This window comes from Phoenix dactylifera, chromosome 6, assembly GCF_051530095.1.
Source record: "Phoenix dactylifera cultivar Ajwa chromosome 6, Ajwa_hap1_PhDact_Kaust_v1.1, whole genome shotgun sequence".
NCBI lineage: Eukaryota > Viridiplantae > Streptophyta > Magnoliopsida > Arecales > Arecaceae > Phoenix > Phoenix dactylifera.
Genome location: NC_143195.1, coordinates 31,440,094 through 31,454,274, shown reverse-complemented (window position 1 = coordinate 31,454,274; position 14,181 = coordinate 31,440,094). Strand labels below are relative to the sequence as shown.

Genomic DNA, 14,181 nt, shown 5'->3' with positions numbered 1-14,181 from the left:
AGCTGCGGGCAGCTTGGGAGGGGATACCCTATGCGAGGCGGGTACTTGGTGCTGAGCATATATGCCTTGAGGGGAACTCCTCTGTTGTGATTGACTGGGTTCGGAGAGTGGACAGATATGGTGATAGTCATCCTCTTATCCGCAATACGCATAGGTTGGCTCAGGAGCTGAGCGACTTTCAGGCTTTACACGTATTTCGGGAGGCGAACAGCGTAGCAGACTAGATTGCCTCATTTGTTGTCTGCCACTCCGAAAAGATCATATGGACATCTGTAGGTGAGATACCTCTTACTCTGTATTCTTTATTTTCTTCTTATATGGCTGGATATACTTATGTTAGAGTTATATAAAATGCCGTTTTTACTATAAAAAAAAAATCAAAAGTTGCTCATCTGGTTTATATCAAAAAAAAAAAAAAAAAAAGATGTTCATCTAGATAAAGCAAAATAAGTCAATTATTTTCGCCAGCTGAAGCGTGTAGGTAACGATGAGAGAGTGAAGGCCAACTAAAAGCTTGAGGTATCAAACCAAACTCCAAGAATTGTTCTGAAGAAACCAGGTTCTACCTTTTTTTTCTCCTAACTCCATCATTGGTCTCATAAAACATATGAAATCTGGATCCAGGTTTGGTACAAGTGCATACATAAATAGGATCCAACCCGATCCAGTAATAGAAATTGAGATCGAGTATCATCAAACTCATCCTGCTTGGATCAAGAACCGGTCCGAGCTTTTCAGGGACTGCCCCTGGTCCCACCTTTCGTCCTAAGGCGTGTACGCTGCCGAAGATAATCCAAGCCGGCCAAGTAGAATGCCTCCAACAAACTAAGACAAACCTTCATCTCCGGTGATGACTTCGATGAATAATGGCGACGATGGAAGTATTTACTCCAAGATAAATTTCGTCAATTTCTATGGCTGAGTCAATGACTAGCAAAATATAGGTTGCTGATATATCCTTAGTGGAAAGAGATTCTAGTCTCATCCATCTGTGGGATATGAGGGAGACTAAGGAGCTAATGGAAGCGAGCACGCACATAAGCTCAACAAGTTGGTTTGCTTTTTCTTGCTTGTAATTTGGATGCCGGTAATAATATCTTGTGTTGATACAAGAAACTTGAGTCTGGTCCCATTTCCACTTTAATATTCAGCTGGACTTTCATTCATACTAATTCTCAAAAAGGAAGAAAGATATTTTTTTTATAAAAAAGAAAAAAAAAATATTCCAAGCTATGTTGCTAAAATTTGTCAGAAATAAGTGTTAGAAATATAAACTAAAAAATATATTATACTTCTAATAATACAAGTATTAATTGGCGTCATTTTAAGTTATTATATTTCTTCTCACACTAATTACTGTTAATCGGAACAATTTTGTTGTCATCCGAGATTAAATAAGTAGATGCCAACTTGGGCCAACCTGATTTTAGACTGACTTGTAGTCAAGGGTCGAGCTTGGGCCACATATGATTGGATAGATTACAAGAGGAGTTGAGATTGGGACAAGTATCCAGTGGCAAGGGCCAAGCCCAAGACCATCTTGCATCCCATCCAATCTACTCATCCAAACGCTTGTGAGTAAGATAAAGCCCTATACCAGTTCTGCTTGTCTTCTGTGGCATTCTGGCATGAAACCGCAGCTTTTGGATCTCTTTGTTGTTGTGCAGTCTTTAGCATGAAATTGTAGCATGAATTAAAGTTGTAGATTTTGGATCTCTATATATAGTCTTTAGCTTCCATAGTCAGCAAATTCAAGCTCTAAAACATAAGAGAAAAAATCCAACTAGATAGACTGCTTATATTTTCTTCTTTCGTGGAACTCCCAACAGAGTATGGTTTTTCAGCGAAGCAACATTGCCAGTCTCTCACGATAGACTGGTCTTTGTGGTACAACGTAAGAAATGTACTGTTGAAAAAATAATTCATCAAGGATCGGTATCACGTCCAACTGGAGCTCCCAAATTAGGTGCAGGGTCGCCATTCTCAGACGGCGGAAGCTATACTGAAGTACTTGAAGGGAAGGAAGAAACCACCACTTTCCCTCTGGCCCTCCCTGTTTCAAGATATCGGAAAGCTTCGATCACGTCATTAAAATGGTACGGCCCTGTTGGATCGATCACAGCCTTTATCTTCCCACTCTCCAAGTAAGGCCTAAGCCTCTCCAAGATGTCCCCCCTCACCGTCAAGCTCGAGAATTTGGCCTTCGGATTTGTAGGGGGCCATGTTATATCCACCACCGGTGCGTCTTCTTTGGCCACCACGAAGGAATTCTTGCTCTCTCCTGGTAATAAACACAAGGATTCAATTAAACAACCGGAGAGAAAAAATGAATACATAGACATGAAATGATATGCTTTTTTTACGGTACCAATAGTGTCATAAACAAAATCGAATTTCTCGGTGATCTCCTCATATTTTGTAGCAGTGTAGTCTATAACCATGTCAGCTCCTAAGCTCTTCACAAACTCAACCTTGCTGCTGCTACAAGTTGCTACCACCCTAGAAGCACCGAAGTAATGCTTGGCTAGCTGAACTACAAGCGTCCCAACGCCGCCAGCTCCGCCGACGATAAAAACGCTCCGACCTGCTTGGAAATTGGCTGTCTCAAACCCTTCTAAGGCAGTTTGCAGAGCCAGAGGAAGGCTTCCGGCCTCCTCAAAGGAAAGATTGTCTGGTTTTAGAGCTACCAAGTTCTCTTCTACTGCAACATACTCGGCAAGCGTCCCTAGTTGCTTCAGTTTCTCAGGGACGTTGAAATCCTGTATGTTGCCATAGACCTCCTCACCAACTTTGAACTTTGAAACACCAGGGGCCATGTCAGCCACTATTCCAGCCATGTCACAACCAGGAACTACCTTTAAAAAAAAAAAAAAAGAAGAAGAAGATTGCGATGGTGTGTTGAGAGAATTTGAAGACCAAATTAAGATGACTGCTTACGGGCAAACCAGATGCAAAGATGGCTAGCTGGCGCCGTTTGAAATCGATCGGATTCAGAGCAGCAGCTCGGACTTGGACAAGGAGTTGGTTTTGTTGGAGAATTGGAAGGGGGAAGTCTCCCATCTTGAGGACCTCTTTGGGGCCATACTCTTCGTAAAACCACGCCTTCTGCATCTCATCTACTAGCTCAAAGTCCCTCTTATATTTGAACTCTGTTTAAACGCCAGCATATGAAGCATGGACAGGAGCCGTCAGAGATTAGAGAAGAATCGCAAGAACTTTGATTGGCACAGCAGAGAAGGGAAGTATATCATCTGGTTGGAATCTGGATTTTACAAGGGTAGGAAATTGACGTGTGGCTGTGGAAGAGAGGCAGAGTTGTAGATGTTGCCTGCGCCAACTACTAGTCATCATCAAGACCTAATTAGTAGAAAGTAGAACGATGATGCAGGGTGGACTGGGCAGTCCGGCTCAAAGTGATAAATGTAAAATTTCAGAGTGCACTTGAGAGCTCGACGGATGCTTTTAGAGGGTAATTCAGCCGCAGTGATTGATTGGATCAGGTGCGGGCATGCCAGATCAGAGCTACACTCATTAGTCTGGAACGTTTGCCATCTTTTGGAGAGTCTCGACTCATTCGGGGTCGTACATGTATTTTGAAAGACGAACAATGCGGCAGACTGGATCACCTCCTTCGCAACACATGGAGCCTTTTTATGAAATGGTACTAACTTCATTCCATAGGGACTAGCTCGTGTTTTATATTCTGAATGCTCGTGGCGTACTCACACCCGAGTGTAGTGAGACGCCGGTAAAAAAAAAAATCCCCAACATCATGCATATGAATTTTGAACTTCGAATTTAAATCAAATTAAGATACCCGCGTTAATCACAGCCATATAACTGATGCAATTTGCACAAATAATTAGTACACGCACGTAAGTGTTTTCTTGAACACCGGCAAGACCTTCCTCTTCTTCTCCTGACTCTATGATGGCTCTCTATACGACAAGCAAGAGAATTAGGCCCGAACCAATGGACCCTCCCATTATTGGAGAGGGACCAAATCTTTATATAATTAATCCAATGGACCCTCCCATTAATTATTGGATACGACAGATCTGCACTAAACCATCCAACCACATCTTATTAATAAGGTGTGCATAAATCCATAATATATGGATGATATCTCAAATTGGGCCACCCTCCCATTATTGGAGACGACATATCTACACTAAACCATCCAACCACATCTTATTAATAAGGTGTGCATAAATCCATAATATATGGATCATATCTCAAATTGGGCCCGAACATACATGTCTAGTTAAACTGTATATTTTCAGCCATAATATATGTGTTAAGCCTATAGAGTTCAGAACCATTAAAGCAAGATTATTTTTTGAATATAGAAGCTTACATACCAAAAAAAAAAAAAAAAACTAGCTAGAACGTATTTTTTAGAATCCTTAGTTTTGTATAAGTACCTAAGATCTCCTTAGCGAATAATCAATATGGGACTAAACATATGCACATACGGATCCTCACATACTTTCCCCATTTAAACCCTAATTTTCTCGTCGGGCTAAGAATCCAAATCCATTTAAATCTAATCACAAGCACTACGATCAATCCATGGTCAACCTCATGCTGAGTCCGTGCTGTAATGTCTCCTAATCCACATTAGCCATAAGCTTATTATTTGTAACTACTCAGGATCTTATCCAAAAAAGCTAGTTGAAAGGTATCAATTGGATTCCTTGATCCTGTACAAGGGCCCAAGATTTATTGAATGCATAACCGATGTAGGACTAAACCTATACCTGTATAGATTCTCAAATACTCTCTCCATTTAAGCTCTGGCATCCTCACTAGGCTATGAGTTCAAATCCTTTCAAATCTAATCACAAAGCACCACAACCGGCCTGTGATTAGCCCCAATAGAGTTATGCTGCAATGTTCTCTAGTCTATATAGGCCATAAGCTATGTCCATTCTGATATCATTTTATAACAATCCAAAACTTTATCCACAAAAGTTAATCAAAAAATATTTTTTAGGTTTCTTAATTTTATATAAGTACTCAAAATCTTTATAACGAATAATCAATATGGGCCTAAACATATGTCCGCACAAGTCTTCATATTTATTTCATCATTGCTTTACAAAACTAGGTGGTTTTACCTCCTTTTCCGTAAAAAAATATTATTGCTTCATAAAAGTCAAAATATTAACTGTCGTTTCAATAAGTACCGTTCTAAAATGGTTTCACTATTTTGGAAAAATAACTACCGTAGTACATTTTTCCCTCTTCATCTGTAAATACAGAACTATTCAGCAGAATATAAAAGCAAAAAAAAAAAAAGGTTTTGGGAAGAGGAGGGGGGGGGGGGGGGGGGGGGGGGGGGGGCTTTCCAGAAAAGCAAAAACACATTATTTACAGAATTATGATAAATATTGCACACTTGTTTAACAATATTTTGGTATAATTATCTGTAAACTTTTCCAAAGTTTCATAAAATTTAAGTACACGTTCTAAGTATTCTGTTGAGATTCTATATAATTATCTGAAGCCTGCTAGAGGATATGATCAGCTTGGGAAGAAACCTATCTAATTCAGATACACATTTGTTCCCTTGGACGATCTTGTCTTAATATTGGTAACTTCACGTATAACGGAGTAACCTGAAATTTCATGTACATAGCAGAAACGATAGTATAATTTGCTAGCAGTCTAATACGCCATAATTGTTGGTTTGTGATCAAAAGCGTGGAGATTTAGTGGACCCTTCATGGCTGAACCTGAGGTTTATGACTTCCTACTTTCAAGAAAGCTAATCTAGAACAGCTGTTTGCTGATTGGTACAAAACTAGCAGCATAGCCTTCAAAGAACAAAGCTGGTAGCCAACTCAGAAATTTAACAAGATCTCACCCAAAAAAAACTAATTAAAAAATATTATTTGGATTACTTAATCCTATATAACCATCCAAGATCTACCAAGTGTATATTCGATGTAGAACTAAACACAAGCATAATTTCTCGCATACTCTTCTCATTTAAGCTTTAGCATTTTCGCTAAGCAAAGAGTCCAAATCCATTCAAATCCAATTATAACTAATACAAATCCAATCACAAACATCACAATCAGCCAGTTTAAGTGGGCTCGTGGTACAGTGTTCTCTAGTCTATATGGGCTGTAGGCTGGATCCGCTCTGATAACACTGATAACAACTTAGGACCTCATCCATAAAAGCTAGCCAAAAGATGTTATTTGGATTTTTTTTTTATAATATCCAAAATCTACATAGTGTAATACTGATGTGGAACTAAATCTATCCTTGCATGGATACTCACAGAAAACATCCCGATTCTCTGTTTTCAGCTGATGTCATCGTGCTTCCGTTGTATATTCCTCCAATAATCCGTCGTCTCCTTGTAAATGTCTATTCCTCCCTTTACACTTAAAAAAACACTCTTGAGAGTGGATCCCATCTTTCACATCAGTGGAGGATTTCGGGCTTATGTTTTCCTGTCCAGGATTTGGAGCTGATTTGAATGCGGGATCTATTGGTGACTCAAACTACAGCGGAGCATGCGCATGTGGTTCGCCAGGCCCATCGCTCGCTCAATCGACATCGGAGTCTTGGACCACGCCATCTTAGGACAGCCTGATTTGAGCTTATATAAGGACCCGAGTGGGATCCGAGCCTAACCAGGCGTGACAATTTGCAAGCCCACGACTTCGGCCCCCAACTCACGGCCAGCACAGAATACGGGACCGTACTCTTCGCAATGCAATAAAAAAATAAATAAAATTTAAATTCCAAAAAATCTAATTTTATAGAACACATTAACAGTTGTTCTTTTGCACATAAAAATACAAAATTATGATAGAAATAATCATGAAAGCCAGCACAATTATATTATTGTTAACTAAACATTAACACGAGAACTTTATCTGGGGGATTTTGTAAAATCATTCTTTTTATTTTAATTTTGAGAAAAAGGTCGCTTGTATTTAATGCAAATATATATATATAAGACATTGCTGGATCATTATTCTGGTGCCCTCATACGACTGCACAATTTAGCAATTCCTAGTACTGATGATGAGTGCATAGATAATATACATTGATGCACATGTAAAATTTTTCTGCCGGAGTCATGACAACAAGGACGCGATAGTCTAACAAAGGCCAGAAAAAAAAAAATAAGTAACAAAAAAATAAAGCTGGCCCATTTTATGAAAATGAACACAGAGTGGATTTTCTTGCAAGATCGTCATTTAACTTCAGATATTATTTTTCAAGGACGCCTCGTCAACAACAAAAAGGGGGGATACCAGAGTCATCTAGAACACCTTGGCGTTGGCACCATCTTTGTTTACTTACGACATTTTCCTCTTCAACTTCATGAACATTAATGCTGCTGCTACGTAAAACATATCATACACTTGGTCAACATATCGGAAATATGCAATCCTCCAATTCTTCTTAAATATTAGGATACCAAATACTGCCCAGAATCCAACGACGAGGCCAAGTACTGCTCCAATGTAAAACCACAGCATTTCAGTGATACTGTCGTCAGCACTATCGTTGCCACGGGGGGAGACCGGAGCCTGAGATGTTTCCTCCCCTGGACACTTTTTCGCCAATGGAAATCCGCATAGATTATCATTGCCGATATAAATAGTGGGGTCATCAAGTGTTTGAAGTTGATTGCCTGATGGAATTCTACCTGATAACTTGTTGTCTGACAAGTTCAAATGACTTAAAGAGCTCAACATAGACATGCTCGAAGGAATTGTACCAGATAGTCTGTTCTTCGATAAATCAAGAGATTCTAAAGACTTCAGATTGCCGATCTTTTCAGGGATTTTCCCTGTAAATTGGTTGTGGGATAAGTTCAAGCCCTGTAATTGAACAAGATCTGTCAGCCCCGCAGGAATCTCTCCACTTAGTTTATTGTCTGAGAAGTCTATAAACGCGACCAAGGTAAGAATTTTTTCGTACTGGAGGTCTCTCCCCTTAACATCCAGCAGCAAGCTCTCTTGATGGCTGAAAATATCATACTCACCTGCTACTGTATACACAACAGAGAAAGTGCTCTCTATGACATTGATAGTTGGCTCTTGTTTCGTGATCATGGCACTGAGATTGCCGACAGATGGAGGTATAGGTCCTGATAGACCATTGTCAGCAAGGTCGAGGATCTGGAGAGTAGACAGACGCATCAGCTGCGGAGGTATGCGACCGGAGAACATATTTGAGTGCAAGCGAAGAAACATCAAAGATGAGAGGTCATCTCCAATCCATGCTGGAATACGCCCGGAGAGCATATTTTCGCCGAGGTCGATTAAAATCAAAGAGCTGCAGTTCCTCAAGGCCAAAGGGATCTCCCCAGAGAGGTTATTGTGGTTTAAGTGAAGCGTTTCGAGAAATCGAAGATGGCCAATCGAATTGGGAATCTTTCCCGAAAGATTATTATTCGCCAGATTCAAGGTCGCTAATTTCGTGAAAGAACTTTCATCTTGGCATGCAGGGAGACCCCCCGTGATAAAATTGTTTGAAAGATCAAGGGCACCTGAAATAGTGGAATTGCAAAGTGATGAGGGAATGGTACCATGAAGAAGATTGCTAGAAAGCAGTAAGCTCGTCAATTGAGGCATTGCTTCCATGTAGCTTGGGGGGATGGTTCCTGAAAATAAATTGTAGGAGAGATCCAGGTACTCCATCTCGGCAGAAAAACCAGGCAGCGGGCCTTCGAACTGATTGGAACTCAGGCTCACCAAGTAGGCACTGGAAAATTTGAAAAACTTTGGCAGCCTTCCAGTGATTATATTGTATGAAAGGTCTAACAAAGAAATATTAGAGGCTAGATTCCAAAACCAGCCTGGGACGCTGCCGACGATCCCCGTATGAGACAAGCCTATCTCCGAGAGGTTTTTCTGGGTTCGAAGCCATGGGGGGATATCAGGCCCCAGTTGGCATGAACCCAGACCAAGGATTTGGAGCTGAAAAGGAGGAATCCAGAGAGAGGAGAGATTCAAAACCAGAGAATTGGAGGTCAGACTCAGCGCCGTCAGTCTCCCGAGGTGGCCGAAATGACCTTCGAATACCACACCGTTGAAGGAGTTGAAGGACAAGTCCAAAGATTCTAGCCTTGAGAGCCGCCCGATCTCTTTGGGTATGGTACCACTCATGCTGTTGTGGGCCAGAGAGAATTTCCTGAGTCTTGTTAGCTGCGCAATCCGAGGGGGAAGGCCTCCGCTTAAATTATTGTACTTCAAATCTAACTCCTCCAACCCTGCTGTTCCGCATCGAGACCAACCTTCCAACAGCTCACTGATGCCTCCGGTAATGTTGTTGACCGACAAATCAAGCGTGCGCAAGCTGCAAATGTTTCCCAAGGCCGCCGGTATCTCGCCTTGGAGCTCATTGTCATCCATGTAGAGGGCCTCGAGGGAAGTCATGTTTCCCAAAGAAGCAGGAATTGGGCCATGAAAACTGTTGGAATGGAGATCTAGGAACTCTAGGCTGGTCATATTGAACAACCAGTCAGGTAAAACAGAATGAAAACCATTGTCTGAGAGGTCGAGGCTCGCGAGAGATGTGAGATTGTTATGCGATATAGATGTTCTCTTGCCAGGGAGGTCACAGCCCGCCAGACGCAACACAGCTAGTGTTGGAACCATGTTAATCGAAGTGAGCCAATCTGCCACCTTATCGAGGCTTGTTTCAGATAAGTCGAGCAGTTGCAAGGAAGAGAGACCAGGAAGCCACTGGAGATTGTCGATTTCCAGATCTTCAGAAGAACTGAGATCGAGGTAACGAAGGCTTGAGAGGTTACCGAGCTGAGGAGGAAGCTTGCCGGGGGAGTTGATTGCGTCGGAGAGGTTAAGATACACCAAATGTGTTAGGCTGCCGATGGATGGTAAAAATCTTTCCAAGTTGACGGAATTCAAGCTGAGATCAAGGTGAATTAAATGGGTTAGATTGGCCAAGGAAGGATCTACATCACCACTCAGCGACGGGAGGCTATCGCCATAGCATATGGAGGGGCCGAGGTCGAGGAGGACGACGTGGCCCGTGCGAGCGTCACAGCCTACGCCCCTCCAGCTGCAGCAGTCATCGCCATGCCATGAAGAGAGAAGGTTGGCAGGATCCGCGAGCCGCTGCTTAAAGCTTAAGAGGGCATCCCTCTCCCTCTTGCTGCAGCCCGGCTTGTGGTGTCGTTCGGCAGCAAGGGCCAGTTGAGTGGCAGCAGCGAATGGAAGGACATAGAGCAAGATAAGATGGAGGATGAACACAGCTGTGGTGGTTCGGCCCATTTCCCTATGAATCTCGGAAGCATTTGGTGTCCGAGTTCTATCCAGTGGTGTGGCCTGGCCTTTTGTAGACTCACGGAGAGCTAAAGAAAAATCTGCACGGCATCCTTAAGCAGTGTCTGAACCGAAATCTTATAGTCATCTTGGCACTGTTTGACAACTCTGCTATCCAGCTAATGGAGCGTTTAAAGCTTGGACTCGTGATCTCATTGGTTATTTGAAGATAGCGTAGCATGCGTCAAGATGCCATAGTTATTTTATTGGCTAATGCCATGCTGTCTACATCACCTTTTACTAACTCGTCAATGTAGACTAAGTAACGAAATTTTGCTTGATATTGGCAAATCCTAGCCCCAAAGCAAAATATAGCTAGTACATCTTGCATAATACCAAATATCCACGATGGGTCCAAAATCTAATTTCATATGAGTTTTTTTATTTTTTTTTGAGATAATTGAACGGGGATTCTTGGAACAATAGATTTTTAAAATAACCTAAGAGGGATTTAAATTCAGGTAACTAATAATAACTTCTTGAAATTTTATTAATCTATTCAGCTAGCTAGCAGATATACCTGTCTCATGAGTCACATCGAACTATTTTTTTAAGAGATATTATATTCAACCACCCATTTTTATCATTCTGTATGAGATAAATATTTGATGAATAAAATTATAAAAATGAGTATATATTATATTCTATACCAATTACAACTGTTTATTTTTATGGTGCTCTACCCAAATAAATACTTGATAAATAAAATTTATAAAAGTAAATATTTGTGATTGGTAGCGTGCAGGTAGGCTATATCATGTATGCTGCATAATTTTTCGTGAGCAGATATCCAATTGAATTTATTCGGACAAATTATTTTCTTTTCCCCTGCATCTTTGTTTTTTTTTTTTGGCACAAACGCCATCTTAGTTCAAAGCTGCCGACAAAGTCTGATGCTAGTTTCCTAGGATCTTTCAAGTTGAATTATTTCCAGGCACAAGATCAAATCGTACACGCGTTTCCTTCTCCCTGTTGGAACGGACTCGCCAGGAGAGTCCGAGTCTTTTGCGCAAGTGAAGAAGAAGCCCAATCCCAGAAATTCGTAGTTGTCACAATAGCTATAAATTTGAAATTCAAATTTGAATTGTTGGAACGAACTCACCAGAAGAGTCCGAGTCTTTTGCGCAAGTGAAGGAGAAGCTCAATTCCAAAAATTTGTAGCCGCCACAATAGCTGTAAATTTGAATTTCAAATTTATTTAAATTTGAATTTCATAAACATTTAAATTTGGACTCACCAAAAGAGAAATTCTTAGTTGTCATAACAGCTGTCAAATTTGGACTCACCAGAAGAGAAATTCTTAGCTGTCATAATAGCTGAAATTTGAAATTCAAATTTGAATTTTAAATACGCTATACTTATATAAATATGTAAATATGATGAATGTAAAATTAAGAGAAAACAAAAAGTTCTTTCCCTCAACTCTCATTTTGAATTTATTTATGTTAAAATCACCACTTGTCCTATAAATTTATAAGATGAGGTAGATTTATTTATATATTTTATATTTTCTTACATTCTCCTCACATGGGAGCCGGACTTTCTTTTAATGGATGAGCCCAATAAGTAAAATTTTTTAATAATAGGGTTAAAGAGTGCATGTTCAAACTCAGGACCTCTGCTCTGATACCATATTAAAATCATCACTTCTCAATGTAAGAAAATATAAAATATATAAATAATTCTACCTCATTTTATTAGCTTAAGTTTTTAGGACAACTGGCGTAACAGAGCAGGGATCTTGAGTAGCTAAAAATTCTTTTTCTGATGAGTTCAAATTTAAATAAATTTAAAATTTAAATTTAAATTTATGGCTGTTGCGACAGACACGAATTTTTATAATCGACATTTTTTTTTTTCTACTTGCCTAAAACATTCGGACTCTTCTGGTGAGACCGTCCAACACTCCGCCAGGTCGGTCGTTCGTGCAATGTGCAGATCTTCCATCTCTAAGAGGCGTAGATTCCCAAAGAAAAAATGGGTCGTCGATTGTGACGGGACTCGGAAACGTGGCGACCAAGTTCTTTTGACATCGGCGTCAATGACGTCAACGGTGTGGATGGTCCTGCAATAAAACCATTATACGGACGATGAGAATATTTGCACTTACAATCCAAAAAAGAAAAAACCTTGTACTAGTTTATTTTTTTTATTTCAAACGTACTCGGTATTCCCACATTTTGGGCGATACGTATATGGATCTGATTTTTGGTGCGACATGTGGATATATATATATATATAATATAATTGGATAGATTTGAGTTGTTAAACCTAAATCAAACAAGGTAATAAAGATGAGTTTTGTTTTTTGTTTGTTGGATTTGAATTTAATTGAATCCATAATAGAATATTCAATAAATCAATGCTATATCGGTCTTTCATTTTACATATTTTTTATTTAGTTACTCTATCATTTTTGGGCCAAACAATCTACAACCAGGAAATCCTAATTAAATACCTATAGTTGTGATGATCTGGATGTTAGGATGATAGTGATAACAACAAACACCCAATTTTTTTATTTTTAAGAAAAATAAAAACACAAAAATCTAGTTTATTTTTTCTTAGAGACAGATAAACTGAAAACTTGTATCAACGTATATTTGATCCGATCAGATAGAAGGAAGATTTACTTCAACCCGCTTAAGTCGAATATCTCAAAAGATAACTAGAAGAAGACAGATAATCGGAAGAAGATAGAAAAATTTTGAAAATGAGGTTTAAATCTCCTTTTCTTTCATTAATCCTTAAAAAAATAAGGTACATAGAGGTCCGCCCAAACATAATTTGGGTTGGATTCTTCTTTCTAAATCTAATAGGATTATTTTTCCTAAAATAGATATCTCTAGTAAAAAAAAGCTAAAAATCTTGAGGAGGTAGATCTCGACTTCTACATTAACTACACGTTCTGTCACTCCGCTTAATTTTTCTCGGAAGAGAGTATGCCCAATTAAAGTTTAACCCCCCCAAAAAAAAAAGGTTTTACGAGCCTGTTTCAGAGTGTAAACGATGGAATTTCATCCTAATTAAAGTTTCTACTTGTAGATCTCGAAAAGATACCTAATTTTAAAATAAAAATTATCTCAATCGGGCAGCATATGATCAAGTTATGGCCTCCGAAAATTTAGAATGTGACTAAGCTTCCCGATGTGGTGGATCTTGCTCTTCAATCATGTCCAGTCTTGCTTGTAGTGGCCAAAATAATCCATATCGAGTTTGGTGATCCTCCTAAATATCCAAAGTGGTCTACATCGGGTCCAATGATCCTTCTAGATCAAAACTCCCATTATTTAGAAAATTTAACTCATGCTGTATCAGAACTAAAGATGGGAAAACGCCTGTTTTCTTGCTTCACGACTGAACCACTTAGTTTTGTTTGGAGAGTGGAGTTGTTATGGAAGCCATAATCCAAAGCTATTTAATTTTTGAGAGTTATGGATAGAGGTCTAAAGTAGCTCCCTCTCAAATATTAATAAATGCTGGAAAATTGATATTGCATATATGGTTGTTGGGTTGGTTTTTTTTTTTTTTTTTGCTTAAACGGATGTTTAACACTACTCTGGTATGAATACATAAAAAAAAAAGAGAAAACAATATGTCTCTAAAAGCTTTAGGCACACGTGCCTAAGAAGTTCAGAGTACTTTATTTAAGTGATCGGCCACAAAAGAGGCTATCTAATTTATATCTCGTATCCCAAAATAGGGATACGTTTACCTCTGAGAAACTTGAGTAGTCACAAAAAAATTTAAATCTTTGTGACGCCAATCCTTTAAAATTAGGGCTGCTAATGGAACAAGTCCGATGGACTCGGCCCATTTATGATAAGGTTGAAAAGACTAAGGTCGAGACATCTCATCA

At 39.5% G+C, this 14,181-nt stretch overlaps 2 protein-coding genes across 3 annotated transcripts; both read right to left on the bottom strand.

Annotated features, from left to right (window-relative positions):
- Positions 1 to 1,766: 1,766 nt before the first annotated feature.
- LOC103716883 (2-methylene-furan-3-one reductase-like) lies at positions 1,767 to 3,437 on the bottom strand. Of its 2 annotated transcripts, none has more exons than XM_008805070.5 (3): positions 2,938 to 3,437; positions 2,369 to 2,855; positions 1,767 to 2,281 (listed from the first exon to the last, which is right to left on the bottom strand). In XM_008805070.5, exons 1-3 carry the CDS (start codon positions 3,109 to 3,111, stop codon positions 1,998 to 2,000), a joined length of 945 nt encoding a protein of 314 aa, XP_008803292.3. In that variant the 5' UTR covers positions 3,112 to 3,437; the 3' UTR covers positions 1,767 to 1,997. The 2 variants fall into 2 exon arrangements, with proteins under 2 accessions (XP_008803292.3, XP_017700636.3); XM_017845147.4 differs by having other exon boundaries at positions 2,369 to 2,851; positions 2,938 to 3,069.
- A 3,605-nt stretch (positions 3,438 to 7,042) lies between these two features.
- LOC103716884 (receptor-like protein EIX2) lies at positions 7,043 to 10,370 on the bottom strand. The gene has a single exon (XM_008805073.5). The coding sequence runs from the start codon at positions 10,269 to 10,271 to the stop codon at positions 7,326 to 7,328; it is 2,946 nt and encodes a 981-aa protein (XP_008803295.3). The 5' UTR covers positions 10,272 to 10,370; the 3' UTR covers positions 7,043 to 7,325.
- Positions 10,371 to 14,181: the final 3,811 nt, after the last annotated feature.